General features: G+C 43.1%; 2 protein-coding genes across 9 annotated transcripts in view; one reads left to right on the top strand and one right to left on the bottom strand.

The window, feature by feature from the left end:
- Positions 1-1,385: 1,385 nt before the first annotated feature.
- TRA2 (Aldolase-type TIM barrel family protein) lies at positions 1,386-5,185 on the top strand. Its single transcript, XM_078576555.1, has 7 exons — positions 1,386-1,655; positions 2,650-2,821; positions 2,929-2,978; positions 3,151-3,451; positions 3,830-4,018; positions 4,137-4,319; positions 4,816-5,185. The coding sequence occupies exons 1-7, from the start codon at positions 1,471-1,473 to the stop codon at positions 5,062-5,064; spliced, it is 1,329 nt and encodes a 442-aa protein (XP_078432681.1). The 5' UTR covers positions 1,386-1,470; the 3' UTR covers positions 5,065-5,185.
- Positions 4,993-25,737, bottom strand: part of LOC144704220 (uncharacterized) — a 156,862-nt gene continuing 136,117 nt past the window's right edge. For 5 of the 8 annotated variants that reach the window (XM_078576549.1, XM_078576550.1, XM_078576552.1 and 2 more), the window contains 6 exons: positions 24,754-24,864; positions 11,512-11,625; positions 8,444-8,521; positions 6,341-6,403; positions 6,192-6,260; positions 4,993-6,110 (listed from right to left, as the gene is read on the bottom strand). In XM_078576549.1, coding sequence (XP_078432675.1) covers positions 6,000-6,110; positions 6,192-6,260; positions 6,341-6,403; positions 8,444-8,521; positions 11,512-11,625; positions 24,754-24,864 — 546 coding nt within the window. In that variant the 3' untranslated portion in view covers positions 4,993-5,999. Of the gene's footprint in view, positions 6,111-6,191; positions 6,261-6,340; positions 6,404-8,430; positions 8,522-11,511; positions 11,626-24,753; positions 24,865-25,737 lie in introns of all 8 variants that reach the window. The other 3 variants (XM_078576553.1, XM_078576551.1, XR_013581767.1) reach the window with 2 other exon arrangements.

The raw sequence follows: 25,737 nt of genomic DNA, 5'->3' as shown, positions 1-25,737 counted from the left end.
ACACATTTTGCCCCTTTATTTTTGAATAATCAAAACGACTGTCTCCTCCTCGGTCTGTAACGTCATAACCTTCTCGGTCTTTGAACAGCCGTTTCTCATCTAAGATATTTTTTAAAATATCAACAAATATCTTCCGTGTACAACAACCCTACGTAACTATAAGAAACCAGTCACCGCGTGTACCGGCCACAAAAGGGCACAACGGGTATTCCCCTAGTTATTACGTCATTAACCAATTAAGCACCTATGACTAGATGACGGAGGACAAACGTAACGGGATGGAACCTATCCCGTCATCCGTCTCTATTCCGAACGGCAAACAGATTAAAACCCCGTTCCGTTTCGCCAACCGTCATCCGTCTGTGGAAGGGGACAGCGGGTATTCCCCTTGTTAATTACATCATGAACCAATTAAGCACCTATGATTAGATGGCGGAGGACAAACATAACGGGACGGAACCTAACCCATCATCCGTCTCTATTCCAAACGTGAAACAGATCAAAACCCCGTTCCGTTTCATCGACCGTCATCCGTCCGTGGAAGGGGATGGTTGTTTCGTCCATGGATGAAAAAATTGTACCGTCTGGAAAATTGTACCGTCTGGATGAAAAAATTGTACTGTCTGAAAAAATTGTACCATACGAATGACGGGACGTAGAATTGTCGGCTGGTCTCCAGACGGGACAATTTTTTGTCACGAGACGAAAAAATCGTCCCATCCAGAGGCCTTCGTCCGGTCCGAGAGGAGAAGCTGAGGGGGAGCTGAACACCGAAGGGCGAGTTTTTTTCCCGTCCCTCGTGTTAGACGAGACGAGAACGTGTCAGACGGGACGGGACGTGGACAAAATTGTTCAGAACGGGACAGTTCAGACGAACATCTAAAATTGGGAAGTGGGACAGAACGACCATCTGCCCGCCCCGTCCCACGTCCCCGTCCCAGACGATCGTGCACTATACTTACAGCGAGGTTCAGATGACTGACCGAAACGGTTTTCCGACCAATCTCGTCCAAAACCGTCAACCATCGTCTGTCCCAATCCATATAACGAGGTTGGATGACTGACCGAAAACTTTTCCGTCCCGTCCCGTCTGTCGGTTCGTCCCACCCCGTCCGTCCTGTCCAGTCCGTCCAGTCTGCCCGTGCAGTCCGCCCAGTCAGTCCCGTCCGTCCCGTCCGCCCGTACAGTCGGCCCTTCCGTCCCGTCCGCGTTGTTAATTATCCTAGAAGAAAAGAAAAAATCATTAATTTGGCGGGGTAAGGAAATGACCGTTTTACCACTTCAGTTTCAACACGTCTGCGACCGGCACGTGACTCAACAACTTTCTCTCTCTCTTTAGCTCTTTCTCTCTCTAAGTTTACGTATAAATATCTCTCCGATGAAGAGTTTCGGGAAGAACAGACAGCCCTAGAGAGAGATCTGGTGCTACGCTTCCTCGATCTCTCCGGCCGATCTTCATCGCGGTCTGCAATGGCGACGATCTCGAAGATCGGAGGCTCTATCTTCGCCGCCACCTCCAAGTCGCCTTCTTCTTCTTCTCGATCGGCTGAGAAGAAGCTCTCGTTCCGATTCCGCGGTGATTCTTCAATCAGAGGCTGCTGCCCTGTCCTGAGCGTTTTCGTCTCCCGAGACCACGCCGGGAGGAGAACCTTATCGTAAGTTTTCCTCTCTTTCTTTTCTTTTTTCTTGATCTTTCCATTCGCCGTTTTTCCGGTTTGTACGATGCTGAAGCTTCGGGATGTTAGCTCTTTTTGCTGAAGTTCGATTCTATGTCTGAAAATCGGTTTTCTGAAGTTCACTTTGTATCAAAGCTCATCCTAAGTAGCGTAGTCAATCTCTATTAACTGGTCCGGAATTAGGTGTAGCTATATCACAAGCTCATGTTTCTGCGATCTCAATCTGTATTTACTTGAACGAAGACGCGGACTGGACGGTTTGTCGTCCAAATTTCATCGAAGTATATTACTTTTCAGCTCAGCGTAACGTACAGATTACGCATGGACGAATTATTCAGAAACAAGTTTCAAATCTTCTCGTCCGGGACGATTTCGGGACGGATGAGAACTCTGTGAGCGAAGACGAGATCCATCTCTGAAATGGATAACGCAGATATTTTCAACTATAAAACGTCCCGACCTGTCTTATCCGTTACTTGTTGCTCGTCGAAAATCTTATCCGTTGAAGATATATTTCGGACGGTTGACCGCTTTTTTGTCGTCTTGTTGCAAAAAATCTTATCTCGTTTCGATTTTCCGTCATCTTTCCCACTTTCAACCGTCTTTTTCTCCTGGATGATAATCTGTTTATGTGTGTGTGTCCGACGCGTGTGACGGCTTACACCGCTGTATCTTGAGATAATTATTGAAATATCTGCGCCTTCGTGGCAGCTGTTCAATCGCCGTTAATATTCTCGTGTAGGGAAATATATTTATGCTTCCAAACTCAAAGTTTTAACTAGTTAAATTACATCATCCTCCATTTCTTGTGATTTTTCTCTGGTTTTTGAGTTCTGTGATTTTTCTCTGGTTTCTTTTGTGTCAACGGACTGCAGTTGGATGGAGAGCGGCGCGTTGATTTCGTTTACTTACATTTTTTGATCAAAGATTGCTACTATTGATCTCCAACGTGAACATTTATCTTTTTTTGCAGGGTAAAATCTTTAAAAGCCGATGATAATGGTTCACAGCTGAAGAAAACTTCTCTCCATGATCTCTATGAAAAGGAAGGCCAATCCCCTTGGTATGACAATCTCTGCCGCCCAGTCACGGATTTACTGCCTTTGATAGGAAGTGGTGTCAGAGGAGTCACCAGCAATCCATCGGTAAGACCCTTCCAACTTTCTATTCAAACATGACTGTGTTCTTTCTTTCCATGTACTTACTCAAGCCACTGTACGATCTGATTCAATTTAAATTAATCTCCCTACAGATTTTCCAGAAAGCAATATCCTCCTCCAATGCCTACGACGAACAATTTAGGTAATGTGGTTTTCTCCTAATGTTTTCTCTCTAACAACACAACAAATCTCATTTTTAAATTATTGGGGTTTTCGCAATCAACTTTTTATTCAAATTGTTAATCTTAAAATTCCCTGGGGATAGGATTTCATGTTCTCAATCTGTGTATTGACAACGTTCATTCTATTTTCAGACAACTCATTTTGGCAGGAAAAGATGTGGAAAGCACATACTGGGAGCTGGTGATCCAGGACATTCAAGATGCTTGCAAGCTTTTCGAGCCGATCTACGATGAGACGAATGCCGGTGACGGCTACGTGTCTGTTGAAGTCTCTCCGAGGCTTGCTCGTGAGACCCAGGAAACTGTTGAGGCTGCCAAGTGGCTCCACAGCATCGTGAACCGTCCTAACGTTTACATAAAGATCCCTGCCACTGCAGAATGCATTCCCTCCATCAAGCAAGTTATTTCTCTCGGCATCAGCGTCAACGTGACGGTGAGTACCTCCACTTTCCGCAAAGCTTTCCCCCCATCTGCATTTACTAACCCTTTTTCTCTGAAACAGTTGAATCTATATTTTTCTTGTTTAATGGAAGCTTAGAATCCAACTTTCCCTGGCCAACTGTCAAAAAACCTGCAATTCTTACAGCAATTCAGTAGTCTTATTTGCTGAAATCAAATGTGTTAGACTTTAATTTCCATAAAATAAATCATCGAATAAATGCTTAAGAAATCTTTTATGTTATGACACTCACTGCTCCAAATTTATTGGAGGGAATTCCCGACTAAATTTATTGCCCTTTTTGTCCTTCATGGGATTGCTCTTTATCACTTTTAAAAAAACTTCGGCTGAATGTTGGGTATTTTATGGCAGCTCATCTTCTCCCTAGCAAGATATGAAGCTGTGATTGATGCTTACATTGACGGTCTTGAGGCCAGTGGACTAAGCGACCTCTCTAAGGTCACCAGCGTGGCATCCTTCTTCGTAAGTCGGGTCGATACTCTTATCGACAAGATGCTCGAGAAGATCGGCACCCCGGAAGCCCTTAATCTGTGTGGAAAGGTCAGTTTCAAAATATATATTTTCTATTTTTCCTCCAGGCGATGAATTCCCAAAAACTCGTTCAATAATAGATGGATGGGTCTATAAATATTTTAAATTATATTTATATTTTTTCCAGGCGGCGGTTTCCCAAGCGGCGCTTGCATTCCAGCTCTACCAGAAGAAGTTCTCCGGGCCTCGGTGGGAGGCCTTGGTGAAGAAGGGCGCCAAGAAGCAGCGCCTCTTGTGGGCTTCGACCAGCGTCAAAAACCCTGCCTACTCTGACACTCTCTACGTTGACCCACTCATCGGCCCCGACACGGTAACTCTAACAGCGCACACACCCTCGGCAGTAGTTTCTATTTATGGAAATATGGAAATGAAATTATTAATTTTAGATCATATGGCTATTAGACATGGTTGTTCTGTTATGTTCGTTTTAAATGAACAAAAGAACTGCACAGGGCCTTGTTCTTTGTTCTGTTATTTTTTTTTTCAAAAACGAACAAAATTCACACATTCGCACATTCGCACAAAACTAGAACAAAATTCGCACAAAGCGAACAAAAGAACCGCACACGGGTCTGTGCGATGTTTTGTTCGAATTTGTTTTTGTTCTGTTTGGAAAACCGAACAGAACGAACAATTCGCACCAATTCGCACAAAAAGAACAGAACGACCATGTCTAATGGTTATTTATTCGGGGATCTCGGTTTAATAAAGTCTAGGGATAAGGGTCAGATCCCTGAAATCCCCGAGACGTGTTCTATTGAATGGATTTTAGTCATATAAAGGGATTTTTTTTCTTCTTTGTGAAGGTGTCGACGATGCCGGATCAAGCCCTGGAGGCATTTGTAGACCACGGCGTGGTGTCTCGCACGATTGATGCGGATGTGTCGGCGGCGGAGGGGATATACAGAGCCCTCGAGAAGTTTGGCGTAAACTGGGACGAGGTGGGCTCTCAGCTAGAGGTGGAAGGAGTGGCTTCTTTTATAAAGAGCTTCGACAGTCTCCTCGGCACCCTCCAGGAGAAGGGCAACTCCCTCAAGGTTCCCAGCCCTGCTTAACTCTCTCTCTCTCTATCTCTATCTCTATCTTTGTGCCAAAGATTCAGAATAAGATCTTGTGGGACAGGTCGTGTCCGTATGTGATAGGTTTAGCGGTAGAATATGATGGTGTTTGTAAGCTCGTGTCCTCTGTCCATCCATCCATCCATCCATCCATCTTCATCCGTCTGTCTATCCATCCATCCATCCATCTATCTTGAATCATCCGTCATCTATCTTGATCAATCCGCCCATCATCTATCTTGATCCATCCATCCACCCATGCAAGCTTGAAAATCTTTCAATCAGATATGGCCCATGCAATCTTGAAAATCTTTCAATCAGATCTGGCCCATGCGAGCTTGAAAATCTTTCAATCAGATCTGGCCCATGCAAGCTTGTAAATCTTTCAATCAGATATGGCCCATGCAAGCTTGTAAATCTTTCAATCAGATCTGGCCCATGCAATCTTGAAAATCTTTCAATCAGATCTGGCCCATGCAAGCTTGAAAATCTTTCAATCAGATCTGGCTAGTTCAATAGCTATTTGCAGGAAATCTGACTTGATGGTTCATCCAACCATTCATCTCCATAAAACCATCTATATCTCTATACAACAATCCAACCATCCAATAGCTATTGTCCCATCCATCTCGTAATAATCATCCGTCCATTCACATCTTTATCTGGCCTTCAGTCTCGTTCAGTCTGGCTCATCCATCCATCTCTCCATTGATATCTACCCTCCAATTTTGCTTACCTTCCATTGATATCTCCATTGACATCCATTCATCCATCAATATATGTCTTTATATCCTTGCACAGCTCCAACATATATTTATCTATATGGTACACCGAAAAGCCATATTTAATCAACCTGTTGTATTCATTCCTAATAATTCACTACCTCAGATAGGATTAGTTCACGAATACCGCACTTAGAACAACGGCGCAGATCAAGTCTGAAGCACTGAAATCAGTGAAGGCATTAAGAAAGAATCCAGCAAGTCTTTGGGTATCCGCATGATCTTGCAGAAGCTCATCAACCAAAACGTTGATTTTGTCACCTACAGACAGTGAAGATAACAAGTCAAAAATCTACTTTGCAAAAAGATAAATATAAGCTTCCATGGTTCTGTGCCACTTACCTCAGATGCAAGATCAATGCCTGGAGCTCCATCATTTGCTGCTAATGTCCTCACATATTGCCCCATTTGCTGCATTATAGATGGTAGGAAGAAGGATCAAGATATTTAGGAACTTTGATAAATTTGTGACTTGGGTTGATGAAAAGTACCTGGAGGTATGTGATCATATGTTTGCGGTGGAACTGATTAATGAATGTTCCGAGCCCTATGATCTGAGGAGAAGAGAAGGTCATAACTTTAAAGTGGGCCTTTGGATAAATCTGGATTGGTTACTCCAGGTGGATTACAGAGCAAGATCTAGTGGAATAAAATAATAAAATGATTTATATTTTGAGCAACAGGTAGTTGGGCTTTGACCACAATTCAGATTATCTTTTCTACTGGTTTCTTAATGTACTTTGCATGACCTGCAAAGTTTATTGTTTGAGGAATGGAAGATAATGCTCCTAAAGAATATCAATCCCATTGATTGAGCAAAGCTTAAACTGCTCTTAAATATGTATCAATTATTGGCTGAAGAAGAAATTAGGTTATCGGGATTTTTTGTTAAATTTCATTAGGCTGAGAGAATAGCCAAATCCCATCCAATGTTACATGCTAACAATTGCAAAGATATTGGATGGGAGTGAACATGAACATGGACAGAGAGTGAGAGATCGAGACAGTGAGGATTGCTCTGAGAAGACTGGATCGGTTATGTCTACCTGGTGGTTTTGTTAAATCAGCCTCCTCCATTGACGGAGCAGAGTATTTCCACTCCTCCCTCTCTCCTGCCAGTCTCATGATATGAAAAAGAAGAGCCACTTTCTTGAGGGTATGTCCCTCTTATTTATAGGCTCACCACATCTCATCCAATGTTATGTTCTAACAATTGCAAAGATATGAGGTAAGAAGCGTGTATGTAAGGGTACCCCAAAAGAAAGTGATGAGAAAGACGGGCAGGAGGGGATATATGGTTCAAAGGGGAGAGGGAAGACGTTTGGTAAAGTAGACAGAGGTCGAGGTCGCCCGTCTCTTAGCCAGGCTACCAATAGTGGAGACCATATGATAAGCACCAGAAGCAGTAGTAACTTTATGGGTATTGAGATGAGGCTCCTAGGACATGAAAACTTGGAGGTTAGGATTCATATGGGATGTGGAGAAATCAATAATTGAATTCCTTAAACCTCATTAGGGTGAATTACATTGTATATAAAGGAAGCAGGAGAGAGAATGTGAAATGGGTCCATTACCATGGGTCATTACAAGGAAATTTTAGAAATACGAGAAGAAGCCCATTCAACAGGATGCGCTCTGGAAGTGATAAACTAGGGAGAGGTAGAGGAAGCATTTGAAGTACTCATAGAGAGAAAGGTCATAACAGTAATGGGAGGCAGGCATACTGTTTTGGATGAAGCGTGCAGAGCCTAGTGGTGCGCATGCAAGCACAACGCCTCATTGAGTGGACAGAAGGGAGCTGTTTTCTGTTGGCATGGAGTGTAGACAGATGGGTGCAAGCAAAGCACCTGGTGGGGGACATCATGTCAGGTGATGTGTGATGCACAAGGGCAGATGACATAGGCAGCCATCGTTATGCTGAGGGTCCAAGTGTTGGTAGAATTATCGCAATGCTGCTAGGGTTGTCATTTTGACTACGGATTACGACAATGTTAGATTTCTGACGACGCCACTAAGGTTTTTTCTGTGCATTGTGTGAAAGAAAGTATGCAGCTGAAAATACAACCATGCACAAATGGCAGCTTGGAGAGGATGTGTTGACTGAGCATTAGTGGCACATGCAAAGGGATCATGCTATGGTTACAAAGCATTAGTGGTGGCGATGCACATGAAGATGACTGAGTGGTAGGGTGTCAAATGACCAAGAAAATGACAGCACAATCATAATAATCTGCTAGGGTTGTGTCCAGGGGAGGAGGCCGATGCAAGGCAGATTTGTCAGCTGGGACAGAAGCATTTCTGGCAGTGGAGATATAGATGAACAGAACTGTTCTGATACAATGCAGAGGAAGAATGACATGGGAAGAAGACCAACACCTGATGACACCACCAGAGGAAGGAGAAGGGAAAATTAGAAAAGAGAGTGTTACTCTGGGTTGGGAAGCCCGTAGTATTTATACAAGAGCCAAGAGCCACATAGGGGAAAAATAGGAAAAATGGAAAAAATAAAGAGACATAATTTGAATAAAAAAAGCACTTAAGAAGTAGAAAAATACTCAGGGTCAAGCTTAAGAGAAAATACCGATGAAACTCACCAAAGGCAAGAAATCCGTTGCTTTCTTTGTTTGGCATATTAAAGTGCCCAAATGAGGATCAAACACATATTGAGCCAGCTGTAAAAAAGGGTATCTTTAATCATCAAAATATAGAGAGGATTATCAGATATATGTCATTGAACTTTGGATTCTTAAGACTACATGCAGAAAATGACTATAGTGGCAAAAAAGACAAAAACAAAATTTAAATCCGCCAAGAAACTTAGACTATTTTCCTCTAGAAAATAATCATAAAGTTTACATGACTAACTGAATGTGCTAAAATCAATGTTGAACCGTATGGGTGTGACCTCCATAATCCTATGCTCAGTGCTATCTTCAACAAATGGCCAGAAAGGGAAAATTAATCTCGGTAAATAACAGGTTTCTGGCTACCTCATCATCTCTAAGGTGCTGGCTAACCGGTTGAGGGAGATAATTGCGGACCTAATCCGACCCTTTCAAGCGGTATTCATTCCCCACAGGCAACTGGTGGATGGGGCGGTGGTAGCGCGAGAGATTTTATTAGCATGGAAGAGAAACAAGACAAAGGGCTTCATGTGGAAGGTCGACTTCGTGGAAGCTTACGATTTGCTCGATTGTAGATTTCTCTGATCTGTTATACGAAAATGAGGATTTCTCGAGGAATGGGTGGCCTGGGTGAGGCGATGCGTAATGTCCCACTCATTCTCGGCCCTGGTCAGTGGCAGGTGAAAGGATGATGGATCCACCCACAAAGGGAGGTCAAAGCAGGCTGCCCGCTAGCACCATTACTGTTTGTCCCAACAGTGGACACCATGGCCACCTGCATCCTTAAAGCCTACGAGCAAGGGCTTTTAAGGGGCTTCCAGACAGCGAGCTACCTGGAGGCCATTCCCTTCAGTATGCAAACTTCACGGCATTCTTCATGGATGAATCAGAGATAGAAGCGCGTACCCTATCTATTTCACTAGATATATTCTCTGACTTCTCAGGGCTATGACTCAACTGAGCCAAGTCACCATTTGTGGGCTTCGAACTTTCTTTGGAGGAGGAGGCACAGTGTGCCCGAGATTTAGGTACACCGCGAGGATCAATCCCAATGAGCTATCCGGGTCTTCCATTAACAAGGAGACGTATTTTAGCCGCAAAATGGCAGACAATGATCGAGGTGGAGAGGAGGTTGGAGGGCTGGCAGATCAAAGTGTTATCAAAAGGGAGTCACCTGGTGCTATTGCAATTGGTGCTGTCAGCAATCCCAATATTCTATTCATCGGTATTTAAAATACTAGCAGGTGTGGTAAACTGCTTGGAGGGATGGATGAGAAGATTCTTTTAGGGAGGCAACGGAGATGAGGAATGCAGTGGGGTGCCTCTGGCCTCGTGGAATGTAGTACGCAGACCTGTGAAGCAATGACGGTTGGGGATTCTCCACCTGGAATCCATGAACTTAGCACGCTGACCAAATGGGTGGAAAGGATTGCGACATCAAAGGAGAGTCTGATCTTAAATATCCTGAGGGATAGATATGACTCAGAGATTGATTCGGAGCGGCGTTGGACTAGAGCTTGGCGGGAGTCTTTTTTTTGGCACGGTCTATGTCAAACCATACCTCATATTTGCGAGTTCTTTGACCCAAAATGGGGGATGGGGCAGGTTTTCGATTATGGACCAATAACTGGTCGAATAAAGGAATCATGAAGCTGAAGTTCCCAAGACTTCTTCCTCTAGCAATGAACCCACAAGCCATAGTCTGTGGCTGTTGGGACGAGGCGTGGGTCCGTACCATGGCTGGGCCCTTATCGGAGCCACGATTCGAAGTTCCCAAGACTTCTTCCTCTAGCAATGAACCCACAAGCCATAGTCTGTGGCTGTTGGGACGAGGCGTGGGTCCGTACCATGGCTGGGCCCTTATCGGAGCCACGATTCGAGGAGCTGATGGCGATGCAACAGATCCTCCTACATCTCAGCCCGTCGAATGAGTCACGAGATGGTTGGTTGTGGTGGGGCCATCTTTTACGATAATAAATGCCTATATGAGGATCAGAGCGGAAGCAATGGGGGAGTCAACAACCAACAGTACATGCTCCATGTTGGTGAAACAAAAAGTTCCCGTCAAGGTGAGACTCTTCAGTTGGCTGTTGAGGCGGTGAAGATTGGTCACAGGGGTCTTTCGCAAAAGGTGGGCACCGACGGCCTCCACCGAAATGTCCTATGTGTGCCAGGGCCAATGACGACTGCTACTATCTCTTCTTCACATGTCATTTTGCCCAGGGAGTGTGGGCATCGCAGCAGATGTCAGGGTTGAATGTATCCTCTGATGAGGCATTTGGGGCCTCAGTCAGTGACGTTAATTACAAGAGCAGACAGGAATCGAGGAGGCTACTTGCAGTGCTCTAGGTGATATGGCTGCACCATACCGCGGTGGTATTTAAGGGGAAGACGGCTTCAGTGGAGAATGTCACTCACAATGTGGAGGCGCTAATATCTTTTTGGGTTGGAGGGAGGTGAAAGGTAGACCAACTTGGTCTTGTTGTATATTGATTATACATCATTCTAATCTTTAATACTAGCAGGTTGGCCACTGTTTTTGGGTGGTCTTCCCAATTTTCTTCAAAATAAAATTCCATAAATAAAATAGAAACATTAGTTAATGGCCTTTGGTCTCAACTAACCATTTACAAAGTCAAGCAGTATAGGAAAAAATAGGATGAGAAAAATCAACAGGGAGTTGGTTAAGGTTACACAAGTAGGTGCTTTATAGGGCCACACAAAAGAGTGGGGACAGATTAATAGGTGTTGGGGCCTATTGTGTTTTCACATAATACATTGAAATTATATTCATGATATGCTTTTTCAATGAATAACTAATTTTTTCAAAAGGTTTCATCAGTGAGGGAGATCAGAAATGAGAAATTCTGCCTGTATTTTTTACCATCCAGATAGCTTATGAAAAATGTTGCATTGCAGGAAAGAGTTTGACAAAAATATTGTTATCGATTTTCAATCAAAATGAGGCTATATGGGATTTCCTATACGTAAATATATCTTGCAATAAGCTAGCCTAAATGAGAAGGCAATTAACCTACCTGTGATATTGTCATAATAGACATACATCTGCTGATGAAAGGAGGAGGTTCTTTGCATATATAAACTTCTCCATATGGGTTTTGACGGATAGAAGTTTCTCCTTTGTTCATTACCTGAAAAAATAGAGTATCGAGGACATGAAATAATATTGTATTTACTTGGAATAAAAGGCTGAATATCTTATACGATTTATAAAATTATTAATTCATGATATCAATAATACCAAAATTAAGAGAAACCTCTAATATTTGGATATTAGATATGGCAATGATGGCGGTGAAAATTTTGTGGGGAGGTATGTTGAGTTTTAGGCTTTACATGGTGTAAAAGTCCAAAGAGTTTTTAGGCTTGAGATTCAGACAGCATTAACACATCAACATCGACAGTAAAAACTCAGGAGTTTGAAGGCCCCAACGTCAGTATCAACTCCTAAAAGGGTTGTTTTTGGAGAGAAGCAGCTTTGAGCCTAGGAAGGCATTAGAGGCAGGACAAGCCCAGGAAAGAGTGAAAAGTTGGAAAAGAGAAAAAGCCTCACATATTAAGGCTTTGCACTGTCTGGCTGATACTCCCGTGGTATCGAAATATAATATGAACCAATTGAATATCGATATCTTGCAAGAGTTTTCCAAGAAAATGAAATGTATCTTGAAAATAGTGAAAAACAACGGAATTGTAGAAGCTCCTTCTCGATCCCGGGCGGCTTCTCCACTCATAGGCGAAGCTTCTCCCTCCCAATCGGCAGCGGCTAACGATCCCCTGCCTCTCCCGTTTCGACCTCTGAGTGTCGATTTGGACTTCAAGAAAACTGAGTTCCTTCGTCCTCATACCTGGTCCCCCTTATTTAAAGGGGTGCGGCACTGCGCCCTTCTTGTAAGTTCAGATGTACTGGTCAACGGTTGTTGACCAATTCTTGTTTTTTCCTTCTTTGGTATTTCTTGAAGAAGAGTCTATCAATACCTCCCCCTTGGAGATTCAGCTTGTCCTCAAGCTGGAATTCAGGAAAGGTCTTGCAAAATCTATGCACTTGCTCCCATGATGCTTCTGATGTGGCAAATTTGTCCATTTAACTAGGACTTCAGCTCCATAGGGAGTGCGCCGTACCTTGAGAATGTCTTCAGGGTAAACATGCCATTCATAGTCATCTGTCAAACAAGTAGGTAAAGGTTGAATGATGGGGACGGGAGATCCCAGTGATTTTTTAAGAAGAGAAGCATAGAACACAGGGTGCAATGAGGTTCTGGTAGTTCTAATTTATATGCTACGGGTCCGATTTTTTTGGATATCTTGTATGGTCCAAAAAATTTTGGACTAAGCTTTTCACAACTCTCTTCGCCAGTGATTTCATCCTGTAAGGTCTTAACTTTAGGTAGACCCAATCTCCTTCCTCAAACTCTTCGTCCCTCCTATGTTTGTCTGCTTGAGCTATCATGTGGGATTGGGCTTTAGCCAAATGCTGCTTTAAACTGACTAATACTTGATCCGTTTCAGTCAGGAGTTGATCAATGGAGTCAAAAGGAGATGAAGTTGATCCATAATGAGTCAAAGAAGGAGGTTCTCGTCCATATACTGCCTAGAACGGTGACATTTTAATCGAAGTGTGAAAGGAAGTGTTGTAATTATATTCTGCCAAATGTTGCCACTGTTTTCATTTACTTGGATTTTCCGAAGTGAAACACCTCACATAACATTCTAATCCCCTGTTAGTCACTTCTGACTGACCATCTGTTTCTGGGTGGTACGACAAACTAAATTTGAGATTAGTAACTTGAAGCTTGTGTAACTCTTTCCAAAATTGACTTGTAAATAGACTACTCCTGTCCGAAATAATGGAATTTGGGATGCCATGCAACCTCACGATCTCCTTAGCAAATATATCTGCGATAATCACAGCTGTGAAGGGGTGTTTGACTGCTATGTAATGGCTGTATTTACTTAGTCGATCCACTACCACTAGTATCGAATCATACCTCTGACTTGGGTAGTCCTTCTATGAAATCCATTGTAATGTCCTCCCAAATTTGATTCGGAATGGGTAGGGGTTGGAGTAGACCAGCTGGAGACAAGGTGGACGTCTTCTGTCGCTGGCACACATTGCAATGATTTACATAATACTTAATTGTTTTTCTCATGCCAGCCCACCAGGCTTGCTGAGATATCCTTTTCAAAGTTCTTTGGAACCCACCGTGCCCACCTACTTTAGAGTCGTGAAACTCATGCAGAATATTGGGAATAAAAGACGACCCCGTTGGAAGTATTAACTTTCCCTTATATAGTAGAAGGCCTTGATGCACAGAATATTCCTCTGACGGTCTGAAGCCTGCCTCAAGATCTTGCAAAATTTTTCCCAGTCTAGGATCATCTTTGATTTCTTGACTAAGTTTGACCTTGTCCAGCCAATGTGTCATAGTTAGGGAGTTGCACTCCCCGGAGGAGTTCTGTGGATATCTGGAGAGGGCATCAGCTACTTTATTCTTTTTTCCAGCCTTGTAATGTATTATGAAATTATATCCCAGAAGCTTGGAAACCCAACGATGGTATTGTATGGGTATTTCTTTTTGTTCAGATAAGAATCGAAGACTAAGCTGATCAGTATAGATAGTGAATTGGTTGAACATTAGATAGTGCTTCCATTTCTGTACTGCCCAGACCACTGCCATGAGTTCTCGTTCATAAGCTGATTTGAATCTGGAACTAGATGAGAAGGCCTTGCTAAAATAAGCAATAGGATGGTTATCTTGTAGCAGGACTGCTCCTACTGCACTGTCTGAAGCGTCTGTCTCGATGCTGAAGGGTATGGAGAAGTTTGTTAACCTCAATACGGGTGTTTGTCTCATTGCCTCTTTCAACTTAAGAAATGCTGTGTTGGCTTCCTCCGTCCATTTGAACGAAATTCTTCTTCAAAAGTGATGTCAATGGTTGGGAGATCATTGCATATTTTGATACAAACCTTCTATAGTATCCTGTTAGACCCAGAAACCCTCTCAGTTCCTTTACGGTAGATGGTGTTTTCCACTGCTGTATAGCTTCAATTTTAGCTGGATCTGTGAAAACCCCTTGAGCCGAAATGCCATGTACCAAAAATCTATATACTTGCAGACAAATTTGCACTTTGCTGGATTAACATGGAGTTGATTAAGTGAAAGAAATTCAAAAACTGTGGACAAGTGATGCTCATGTTGCTGAATATTTTGAGTGTACACCAATATATCATCAAATAATACCAGAATGAACTTCTGTAAATGTTTGGAAAAAATTGAATTCATGAGCGCTTGAAAGGTTGCCGGTGCATTGGATAAAACAAAAGGCATCACCTGGAACTCAAAGTGTCCGTGATGTGTCTTAAAAGCTGTTTTATGAATGTCATTCGGGTGCATTCTGACTTGGTAGTAGCCGGACTTCAAGTCGATTTTGGAGAAGACGGTCGTTCCATGAAGTTCTGATAAGTTCTAATCACGGAAATATCAAAGAAAGAAGAAGAGCGTGCCTGGCCAGCGCACCGTTGACCAGGCGATATGACCCTAGGCTTCTGTGACTGCCTTCTTATAAATAAAGGAGTCAACAGACATGTAAGCAGTTTTCGACATTTCTTGAAGCACCTGCCGATTTCCACATCGGGGCAAGACCCTAGCAAGAGACTAGCGGTCGACTGCCTGGAGGGAGGAGCTCTTCCACATCGGAGGAGACGCTCGAGCTCGAGAAGGAACTCCACAGGAGGGAGTCATCTTGATCATTGTTTTCCTGAACTCGTATTGTTCTCGTCGTATTCTACATTCTTGGAATTCATACCGCTATCTTGGACACACTTCGTTGTGGAATCCAAATACCGTTAGGTTCAATCTTGAACCTATCAATCTGGTATCAGAGCCAACGATCTTCTGACTTCAAGATTTGAAGCCAGAGTGGAAGTGCCGGTAATTCCAGAACATTCAAGAAATCAAGGGAATCTTGAGTCATCCATACTCAAGAAATCGAGATCTCGAAGCCTCTTTAAGGTGAAGAGCTAGGGAGGTTAGTATCGACCACCAGAATCCTGCATTTCATTTATATCAAAATGGAAGATACGGTCAACAAGGGAAAAGCAAAATGTGAAGATGTTCCCGTGCCAGCTGAAATCTTGGCCGGAATTTTGCAACAATTGAAGGCGATGAACTCAAAATTGGAAGCTCAGCCGTCTTCAGCATCAAGAAGTGTCCCAAAGGACCAGTCAAGGAATGGTAGAGTCCAAATGCTACAAGATCCATTAATAGATCAGAAGCCTATATTTTGCAAGGGAGATCTACCTTACTTCAATGGCACCAATGCACAGATGTGGTTAAATTGTGTAGAGAGGTATTTCAAGATTAATAGACTCTCAGATGAGGAGAAGTTACAGCTGGTCTCATTACATATGGAAGAGTCCGCCCAAGGATGGTTTATATATACTGAAGAGAACTTTGGATTTGAAAATTGGCCCGGATTTCGCCATTATTTTGAAAAAAGGTATACCTTCTCAGTAAGATCCTTGTGTACTCAGCTAATGAATCTCAGACAGAAGGGTACAGTATCTGAATATAGATCAGAATTTGAAGATCTGGTTGACTTTTTATCGCACAGACCGAATGATGTCCAAGAGACAGCATATCTTAATGGATTAAAACCTGAAGTCAGAGTTGAGCTTAACAAGTATAGACCCTTTGGCATTCAGGATATTATGGACTATTCTCTGGAAGCCGAGAGTAATCTGGCTACTTTAGAAGAACAAGGGCCACAAACTCGAGCTACAAGTCTTCCTAGAGTCATCTACAACAACAACAACAATCCGAGACCAATTGTGGAAAACAAGGGGGACGGGCGACCTCAACAACAACAGCCTCGGGAAGTTCAAAATCCAGTAAGAAATGAAGTATTTCTAAGGGATAACAAGAAGAAGATTACAAGGCTATCCACGGAAGAATTTCTACATAGAAAAGAGAGGGGGTTATGCTACAATTGTAATGAAAAATATACTCCGGGTCATCAGTGCAACAAAAAGTTAGGCATATACATGCTCCAGGAGGACATAGAAGAAGAAGATCAACCAATTACAGAAGAGGACCTCATGCAGTTGGACGATGGTCCCCTTATAGGAGGAGAATTTATGTCGATGCAGAGTTCGAAGGTTGACAAGGACCCAGTCCTACCTCCTTCAGACTTTGGGGAGAACTCTACAACCATAAAGTGAGTTTGCTTATAGACGGAGGAGCAACTTACAATTTTATCAAGCCAAAAGTGATCCAAACACTTAATATTCAGGTCTGCCCTTACCACAAATTCTGAATTTCTCTGGGGGATGGATTTTGCAGAATGACTGAAGGAATTTGCCTACAAGATCACAGAAAGAATAGGACCTGTAGCTTGTAAATTGGATCTACCGGCTCAGACTACTCTACATCCAGTTTTTCATGCATCCCTATTAAAAAAAGCTCTGGGGTCTCTTCCGCAAGAAATTCAACCCTTACCTACATGTCTAACTAATGAATATGAATGGCAGGTGTATTCGGAAGACGACCTTAAAGTTCGATCCACACCTTATGGAGCAGAAGTTTTAGTCAAATGGACCAACTTACCAATCACTGAAGCCTCTTGGGAGCAAGTCAACCGGTTCTGCAAGGTATTTCCAGAGTTCCAGCTTGAGGACAAGCTGAGTCTTCAAGGGAAGGGTATTGATAAGTTCTACTCACGGAAATATCAAAGAAAGAAGAAGAGAGTGCCTGGCCAGCGCACCGTTGACCAGGCGATATGACCCTAGGCTTCTGTGACTGCCTTCTTATAAATAAAGGAGTCAACAGACAGGTAAACAGTTTTCGACATTTCTTGAAGCACCTGCCGATTTCCACATCGGGGCAAGACCCTAGCGGGAGAGACCAGCGGAGGAGCTCTTCCACATCGGAGGAAACGCCCAAGCTCGAGAAGGAACTCCACAGGAGGGAGTCATCTTGATCATTGTTTTCCTGAACTCATATTGTTCTCTTCGTATTCTACATTCTTGGAATTCATACCGCTATCTTGGACACACTTCGTTGTGGAATCCAAATACCGTTAGGTTCAATCTTGAACCTATCAAGTTCCTCTAGTAGTTCATCTACCAAAGGTATAGGATATCTGTTTGGAATTGTGATTTGATTAAGTGCTCTGTAATAGATACAAAGTCTGAACCCACCATCCTTTTTCTTGACTAATAGTGCAGGGCTAGAAAAACAACTGTTGGAAGGTTGTATCAATCTTTGATCTAATAATTCTTGAATTAACGCTTCTAGGATATCCTTGTGTACAAAAGAGTATCTGTAGGGCCTCTTGTGAAGAGGTTTAGCCTCAGGTAACAAGTGAATTTGGTGATCACATTCTCTCCTAAGAGGTAAGGTACTAGTAACTGCAAAAACTCGGGGATATTTTTGCCGTATCCAATGTAAACTAGAATCAAGTGTCAGAGTGCGTACCTCCATCAAATTAGCGGTTGGGAGCTGAATAGTGTCCTGTATGCAACGAATTGAGTTCTCCCACTCCTGTTGTGCTTGATCTATATCAAATTGTGAAAACCTGAGCGAATTCAATTCTGGGCCAGATATGATCGTGTACAGATTTTTCCTTTCCACGGGATCTTCATCATAAGGTGGTGGTAGTTACAATGAAACCACCCTAACGACTTCAAGCACGGTATTCCAAGAATCATGTCACAGCGCCCTAAGGGAAACAGAATAAAATTTTGTTCAAAACAAAGCCCTTGGAATGATATGGGAACATTCAAACAAATGGCCTCTGTCTGTCTGAAAAATCCATCTCCCACCGCAATGCTTAGTTTATGGTATGAGCTGACGGGAATTTCAAGTGTCTTAATCACCTGGGGTCTAAGGAAGTTGCAAGTAGCCCCGCCATCAATAAGCACCTTTACTTTATGGTTGATTATGGTTCCCCATAACCTGAAAGATCTCAATTTGTTAGGAAAAAATGGTTGGTTACCTTGTATAGACATGATTTCCCTATGGTTAAGTGGACCATCATCTAGCTGCATAAAATCCTCTTCAGTAAGGGGTTGATCCTCTTCTTCGATCTCTTCTTCTAGCATGTACAGACTAAGCTTTTTCTGACATCGGTGCCCAGGAGTGTACCCCTCGTTGCAGCTATAGCAAAGTGCCTTCTCTTTCCTTTGTAGAAACTCCTCGATGGATAGCTTGGTAGTCTTCTTTTTGTTTCCCCTTGGAAGAATTTCATTCCTGTGGGTAGCTTTAACCACCCTGTGTGTGTGAGTATTATACTGGCCTTCGCCACGAGGTGTTTGATTGGCCCTTGGGATATATTGCAATTTTCAGCCTCTATTGAGTAATCCATAATTTCTTGGATGCCCTATGGACGATATTTATTCAGCTCTACTCTTACTTCCGGCTTCAAACCTCTAAAATAGGCTGTCTCTTGCACATCAGGTGGTATATGTGACAATAATGAAACTAAATCCTCAAATTCCAACCTATATTCGGACACCGTACCAGCCTGCTTGAGGTTCATTAGTTGAGTACATAAAGACCTGGCATAGAAGTTGTAACGTTTTTCAAAAGGTTGACGAAATACTAACCAGTGATCGAAGCCAAAACTTTCCTCGTTATATATAAACCATCCTTGCGCCGGACCTTCCATATGTAAAGAGACCAACTGCAATTTTTCTTCATCCATCAGACGGTTGATTTTAAAGAACCTCTCCACACAATTCAACCAGATCTGAGCGTCTGAGCCATTGAAGTAAGGCAAATCGCCTTTCCTGCATATAACCTTGTGTTCAGTAATTGAATCTTGGTTAGTTTGCACCCGTCCATACCTCGTAGGTTCTCTGGGTACATTGCTCGCCGAGGAAGCTGGATGAGCCTCGATCTTGGAGTTCATGGCTTGCAATTGGAGGAGAATGCTGGATAATATCTCCGCTGGCACTAGAACTTTTCGTCGTTTCGTGATTTTCCTCTGTTGCTAGTATCCTCCACGGTGAATTCCATAGTAGGCTGTATCTTCCCTTCCTCTTCTTGCTACGGCTTCTTGATTTGATTTTCTTGAGTTGCAGTGGCCCCAGAACCGCGATTCTTACTTGGATTGCTGACGATTCTTTGATTCTGGATCTTCTTGCTTTGACACCGGATCTGGAAATCCGAGAATCTTCTGGCTCTGATACCAGTTGATACTCCATGGTATCGAAATATAATATGAACCAATTGAATATCGATATCTTGCAAGAGTTTTCCAAGAAAATGAAATGTATCTTGAAAATAGTGAAAAACAACGGAATTGTAGAAGCTCCTTCTCGATCCCGGGCGGCTTCTCCACTCGTAGGCGAAGCTTCTCCCTCCCAATCGGCAGCGGCTAACGATCCCCTGCCTCTCCCGTTTCGACCTCTGAGTGTCGATTTGGACTTCAAGAAAACTGAGTTCCTTCGTCCTCATACCTGGTCCCCCTTATTTAAAGGGGTGCGGCACTGCGCCCTTCTTGTAAGTTCAGATGTACTGGTCAACGGTTGTTGACCAATTCTTGTTTTTTCCTTCTTTGGTATTTCTTGAAGAAGAGTCTATCACTGGTACAGCACTTGGCGGCAGGCCCCAGCACAGAAACAGAAACAAGAAGAGATGATGCAAGGAACAAAAGTGTGCCAAGGCATTTTCCGACAAAATTTCTCTGAGACCTAAATGAGACTGATAAGGTAAATCAGAGCCTGGCAGGAGGAATATATGTCACATTGGAGATGTTATGCAAAGCACTGACCTCTTGATTCTGTTGAAGGGCATTTCAGTATTAACAATTGTCCCAAAAAGAAAAGTTTGGTTTATCAGGAAGAACTTTTTTTTAAACATTCCTTACTCGATATTGGTTTTATACATGGTTCTTCCTCCAAATGCACAATCTCCTAGCTTGATATCTCTTGCATTCATTTCATTCCATATTCCATGTATAAGCAAAACTAACATTTCCCCAAAGTTGGAAAAGAAAATATTTCATCACCCTGTAAGATTGTTCTCTTGCCCTATTCCCTAAATGAATGATCGTTCTCTTGCAGCTTCATAATTCTTAACACTATTTATCCAGAAGACGACATTGAAATATTAGCAAATTCAGGATTTAATTTCGTCAACATCTCAAGAACCTTATGTCTTAGGGCAATCCCATGATCCACAGAATTGATGGCTGGAGGTCTAAAGTGGTCAGTTTCTCCCCGAATATCCATGAGTATATATTGTGAGATCATTCGCAAGATGCTCAGGGTCATTGGAAAGATACTTAGCATTTTCTCTTAAAATCATGTGGGCTGGGAATCATTGAATGGTCAAGGGGATGGGACTGAGACAGCGACAAGAGGCTGATCTTACGTTTATTCTTGACTTCCCTTTTAAAAGGAGGCTCACTCATATTTATAGATAAAGGAAACAATCTATTCTAAAACGTCAAATGACTAAAGAGACCGTAATAGGCTAAAATGCCTAAGACTCTGGTATGGGCCTAGTCACTTATGTCACGGTCGAATATAGAGGGGCCATCTTGTAATAAGGCCCTTGGGATTCACAATGCCCTTGGCTAATGCTCTAAATTCAGCTTCAACACTGGACCTAGACACCACCTTCTACTTCTTACTCTGCCAGGTGAACAGGCAACCCCCTCAGAATGTAAAGTATTAAACTTTAATTCTTCATCACTCCAAAAGACCAAACCATGGCCAACAGTTCTTTTCAAGTAAGCAAGTAGTTTTTTTTTTGAAATATAAAAGGGGTGAACACCCGATGAATCAGTGAACCCCCCATCAGGACCTTACAGTCCCTTCACCATCTATCCAATCAAATTTGAATCCTTCCCTCTCAGCCAATTGCCCGCTGGAGCAATGTTGCTTTTAAAACCATCCACTTCGTGTATGGCTCCATCTGTAGAAACCATTCTTTCCTTGAACAACACCTCGTTTCAATGCAACCAGATGAACCACAATATTGCCAATGCTTGTCCACCTTCATTTCCTCTGCCTCTCCAATTCTGGACTGAGTCCCAGAAAATATCTTCAGATGTCACCTCCAACCTTGATAATACCTGGCTGGCCCGAATCGTGCGAGCAAATGAGCACTCAAAAAAGAGATGATTGCAGGCTTCTTCCCCATTAGAGCATAGCAAGCATTGTGACGATGTGTCCTGATATAGCCTTTTGCGAAAAAATCTTGTCATTAGTCTTCTTTGTGCTGGCAACCAGCCGAAGATCCTCACTTTCAGCAGAACTCTTTGTCACCATATGAATCTGCATGCTTGGATTAGCAACCTATCTTCCTCTCGGCCCTCCCAGATCCTTCCATAGGCCTTCTGGACTGAGAAGGGGCCATTTGTCCATACCCAACCAACTTGCTCTCCGTCATTTGGTCTTAATTGGATTAGGGATTGTTGTATGTCCATGCGTTCAGACACCCGCTGGTCGGATAAGGCACCTTGTATGATCGGTGTCCAAGCTCTATCCCGACAGTCCCGAACATGGGCATTTTGATTTTTGGCGAGCGCGTACAAATGAGGGAAAGTCTCACTCAAGATGCCTCGTGCTGACCTTGCATCCCTCCAATATTGAAACGTCGTCCTGTCGCCTAACTTGGCAGACAAAAATCTTTGTACTCGTGGAAAGATCTGTCTAACCCATGCCAGAATGGCGAGGGCCCATGATACAGATCTGACTTTCTTCCCCAATTCAATCCCCTGCCATAGATGTCTCGCAATAATTTGATGACAAGATCATCACGTGGATTCATGATTCTCTCCACCCATTTGGATAATAATGCAATATGAATACTCTGCATGTGTAGGACCCCCAGACCTCCCAATTTGGTGGGACAACATACTTTGTCCTACGCCACCATCGCAAGTCCCTTACTTTGTTCCGGACTAGAACCTCTCCATAGAAAGCGTCTAATCATGCCTTCTAATCTCTTCGCGACTCTTGCTGGCATTTTGAATACTGAGAGGTAGAATATCGGAATGGATGAGAGCACCTATCGCAACAACACCAATCGACCCCCTCTCAATAATACCTTAGCTTGCCACCCCTTTAGTTGTCTTTCCACCTTCTTAATGACCGGTTGCCAATCTGCTCTTGTATCCTCCCCTTTTTAGGGGTAGGCCCAAATACCTCATTATCTCTGTATTCAAGTATTTTGAATGCTGCCTGTAGATGAGGTTCTCTTAGAGAATACATGAACCGACATACGAAACCCACTGCCTATGCAATATCCAGCCTGGTATGCTGAAAATAGAGAAATTCACCAATTAATCTTTTATGCTGTCCACAATCGACTGAGGCGGCTTCTTCACACAACCAAAGCTTCAAATTTGCATCAATGGATACTGATGATGATTTACAATTATTTATACTCATTTCCTTCAAAATATCCAAAATATATTTCCTTTGAGAAATGAAATTACCATTTGGGGAGTATGGGACTTCAATTTCTAGGAAATAATGTAGCAATCCTAGGGATTTAATGTCAAAGGCTTGAGCAAGGTGTTGACCCAGAACAACAATCTATTTCACATCACTGCTAGTGACAACAATATCATCTACATATACAAGTAATGCTCTCTTCATCTGGAAATTCTGCAACCGGTGGCAAAGACATAAAGATAGATTCACCCTTCCCTTAGACTGGACCCCCTGTTCAGCTCAACTATTAGATATTGCAATGAATGTTCTGACTCACTAAATGTAACATCCAGGGGCACAAAATTTTCTTGGATAGAGGATGGTAGTATTTATATCCTTTTTGAGTTGATGTGTATCCATCAAATGCACACTTAAGAACCTTCTGACTAAGTTTGTTGGAGCAGTTATGGATGTGAACAACACAGTGCATCAAAAAATTCTAGGTTTCAAACCAGTTCTCATTGGACAGAAGGAAAGAACTGAGTCATAAGGTCCAGTGGGCTCATATAGCTTAAGCCTTTTGATGTTAGCCGATTGATAAGATTGACAGCTGTTATCAAGGCTTCTTCCCAGAGGGATTCGGGTACCTCCTGGTGAATAAGTAAGGTTCTGATCCTCTCAACTTGCTTGATCTTTCTTTCCACTGTTCTGCTGAGGTGTATTGACATATGATTACTTATGGATAATTTTGTGAGTTTGAAAGTATGCCCTTAATGATGCATTGAAGCAATCTCTGGCATCATCTGTTCTGAACTTCTTTATCTGTACATCATACTGCGTCTGCACCAGAATAGTAAAGAGATTGATGATAACAACTATCTCTGATGTGTGTTTTAGGAGGTACGTCCATGTCAATCGAGTATAGCTGTCAACCATTATGTGAAACCTCAGAGCCCCATGCAATGAGGGGATGGCACATGGTCCCCATACATTGTTACGCATCGCATCAAAAGGATAATCGTTTCTCTCTCTCTCTCTCTCTCTTCCTCTTAAAAGAGGATTTTCTATGCTTAGCAAACTGACACATATCACATACAAGCTTGGACAAATCCACATTACGAGCATAAATAGGGAGCATTCTCCCCAAAAGTTCGAAAGGCAGATGTCCCAAAAAAATGAAATAGTTTCACTTGTTCTACTAGAGGCAGATTTTCATCTTCAAAATGGTGTCCGCCATTCACCATCAGCACTGTAGCTGCACCATCTTCCATGCAAAGCAAGCTGTTTTTATCTTTAATTTGCCCAATCCTTTGGTTCAGCTTCTTGTCATGTGCAAAAAAACCACAAGAATTAGAGTTAAAGTGACAAATACTTTACCAGTCTATGAGGGAAGATTAACTCTGCTTTAGGCACAGGAACATGCAGAACATGTTTCAGCAGTCCTAGACTTTCAACTTTGGCAGTACCAATACCCGAAACTAGGAGTATTTGCACCTTTGCAGTCAGTGTGCGGAAGTTTCCCACATAGGTAGAATAGTCCACAAATTAACAGTGGACCCAGTTTAGATACCAGGCAATGTTCCATTGTAGATAGGCTAATGGACATACCAATTTTCCTAGATCTAATAGAGCAAGTGACTAAATAAAGTATGATAAAAAATACTAACATATCTCGATTGAAAATTGGATAATAATATTGTTCCTATTTGGGTGTTGGAATGGATAAAATTCAGAAATCATTTACAAAGAAGTTCAAAAAGGCAAACCATTTATATTACTTTTACCTTGTACTACATGCAGCAATAATGTTACACCAGAGAGAAACAAAACTGTTTGAAAGATATGAATATTCTGAACATAACAGTAGACTCACCTCAGTAGAAGCATTTGGCTTTAAGGAAACCATGTGGCGAAGTAATTGGAGCTGTCCCAAAGTTGCCAAAGACTCAGCCCATGAATGACAGGAAGCATCAAACATCTTCAACTGAAAAATTAAATTCAATTTGAGTTTAGAAATTTATGGGGTTTGATTTATTGGACCATACTACTACACAAATGATTCAAAATTGAGCATGTGTTGATCAATCTGGGTGAGCAGGGAGCGGAAGCGGGAAGTCGGAGACGGGAGATGGGACTGCCGGAGACAGGAGCGGCTAGGGTTCCGGGAGTCGGGAGCGGGGAACGGGGAGAGAAAGCGGGGAGTCAGAGACAGGAGATGGGACCGCCGCTGGAGACGGGAGCGGCTAGGGTTCCGGGAGTCGGGAATGGGGAGCGGGAGCGGGTAGTCTGTCTCTCCGTTTCTTGATCGCCGTCAGAGTTAGGAGCGGCTTGCAGCCAGAGTAGTGAACCATAGCCGAAGGAGTCGGCAACGGTCTGCCGCCGGAGTCGGGAGCCCTAGCCACTGGGGGCGCCTAGCTACCGGGAGAGGCTAGCCGCCGTGAGCTTTGGCTGCTGCAGGGGGCGAATAGTCGCCAGGAACCTTACCAGCCAGAGCCTGAGCCACCGAGAGTGGATAGCCACCGTCGGGGTCAGCCCACTGTCAGGCGTGTCTAGCCGTCAGATACCCTAGCAGCCGGAAGCCCTAGCCACCGCTGGAGGAGGTTAGCTGCGAATAACTGTTGAGAGGACCACAAGGAGAACTGCTGATCAGAGAGGGTGGTGGTGGTGGTTCCAGTACTCGTCCATAGTTTGGGATGACGAGTCCTCGATCAACAAAGTCAAGGGCGCCCGACTAGACAAGGCCGCAGCTTGAGGTGCCTGCTCAAAGTTGGGGATGGCAGCAGCTTGAGCAAGGGAAGGCGGAGTGGAGCCAGAGGCGACAGCAAAATCAGGTACGCACCTTTTATCCATTTAGTAC

Source organism: Wolffia australiana, chromosome 6 (assembly GCF_029677425.1).
Source record: "Wolffia australiana isolate 7733 chromosome 6, ASM2967742v1".
Lineage (NCBI taxonomy): Eukaryota > Viridiplantae > Streptophyta > Magnoliopsida > Alismatales > Araceae > Wolffia > Wolffia australiana.
This window is presented reverse-complemented; position numbering and strand designations above follow the sequence as displayed.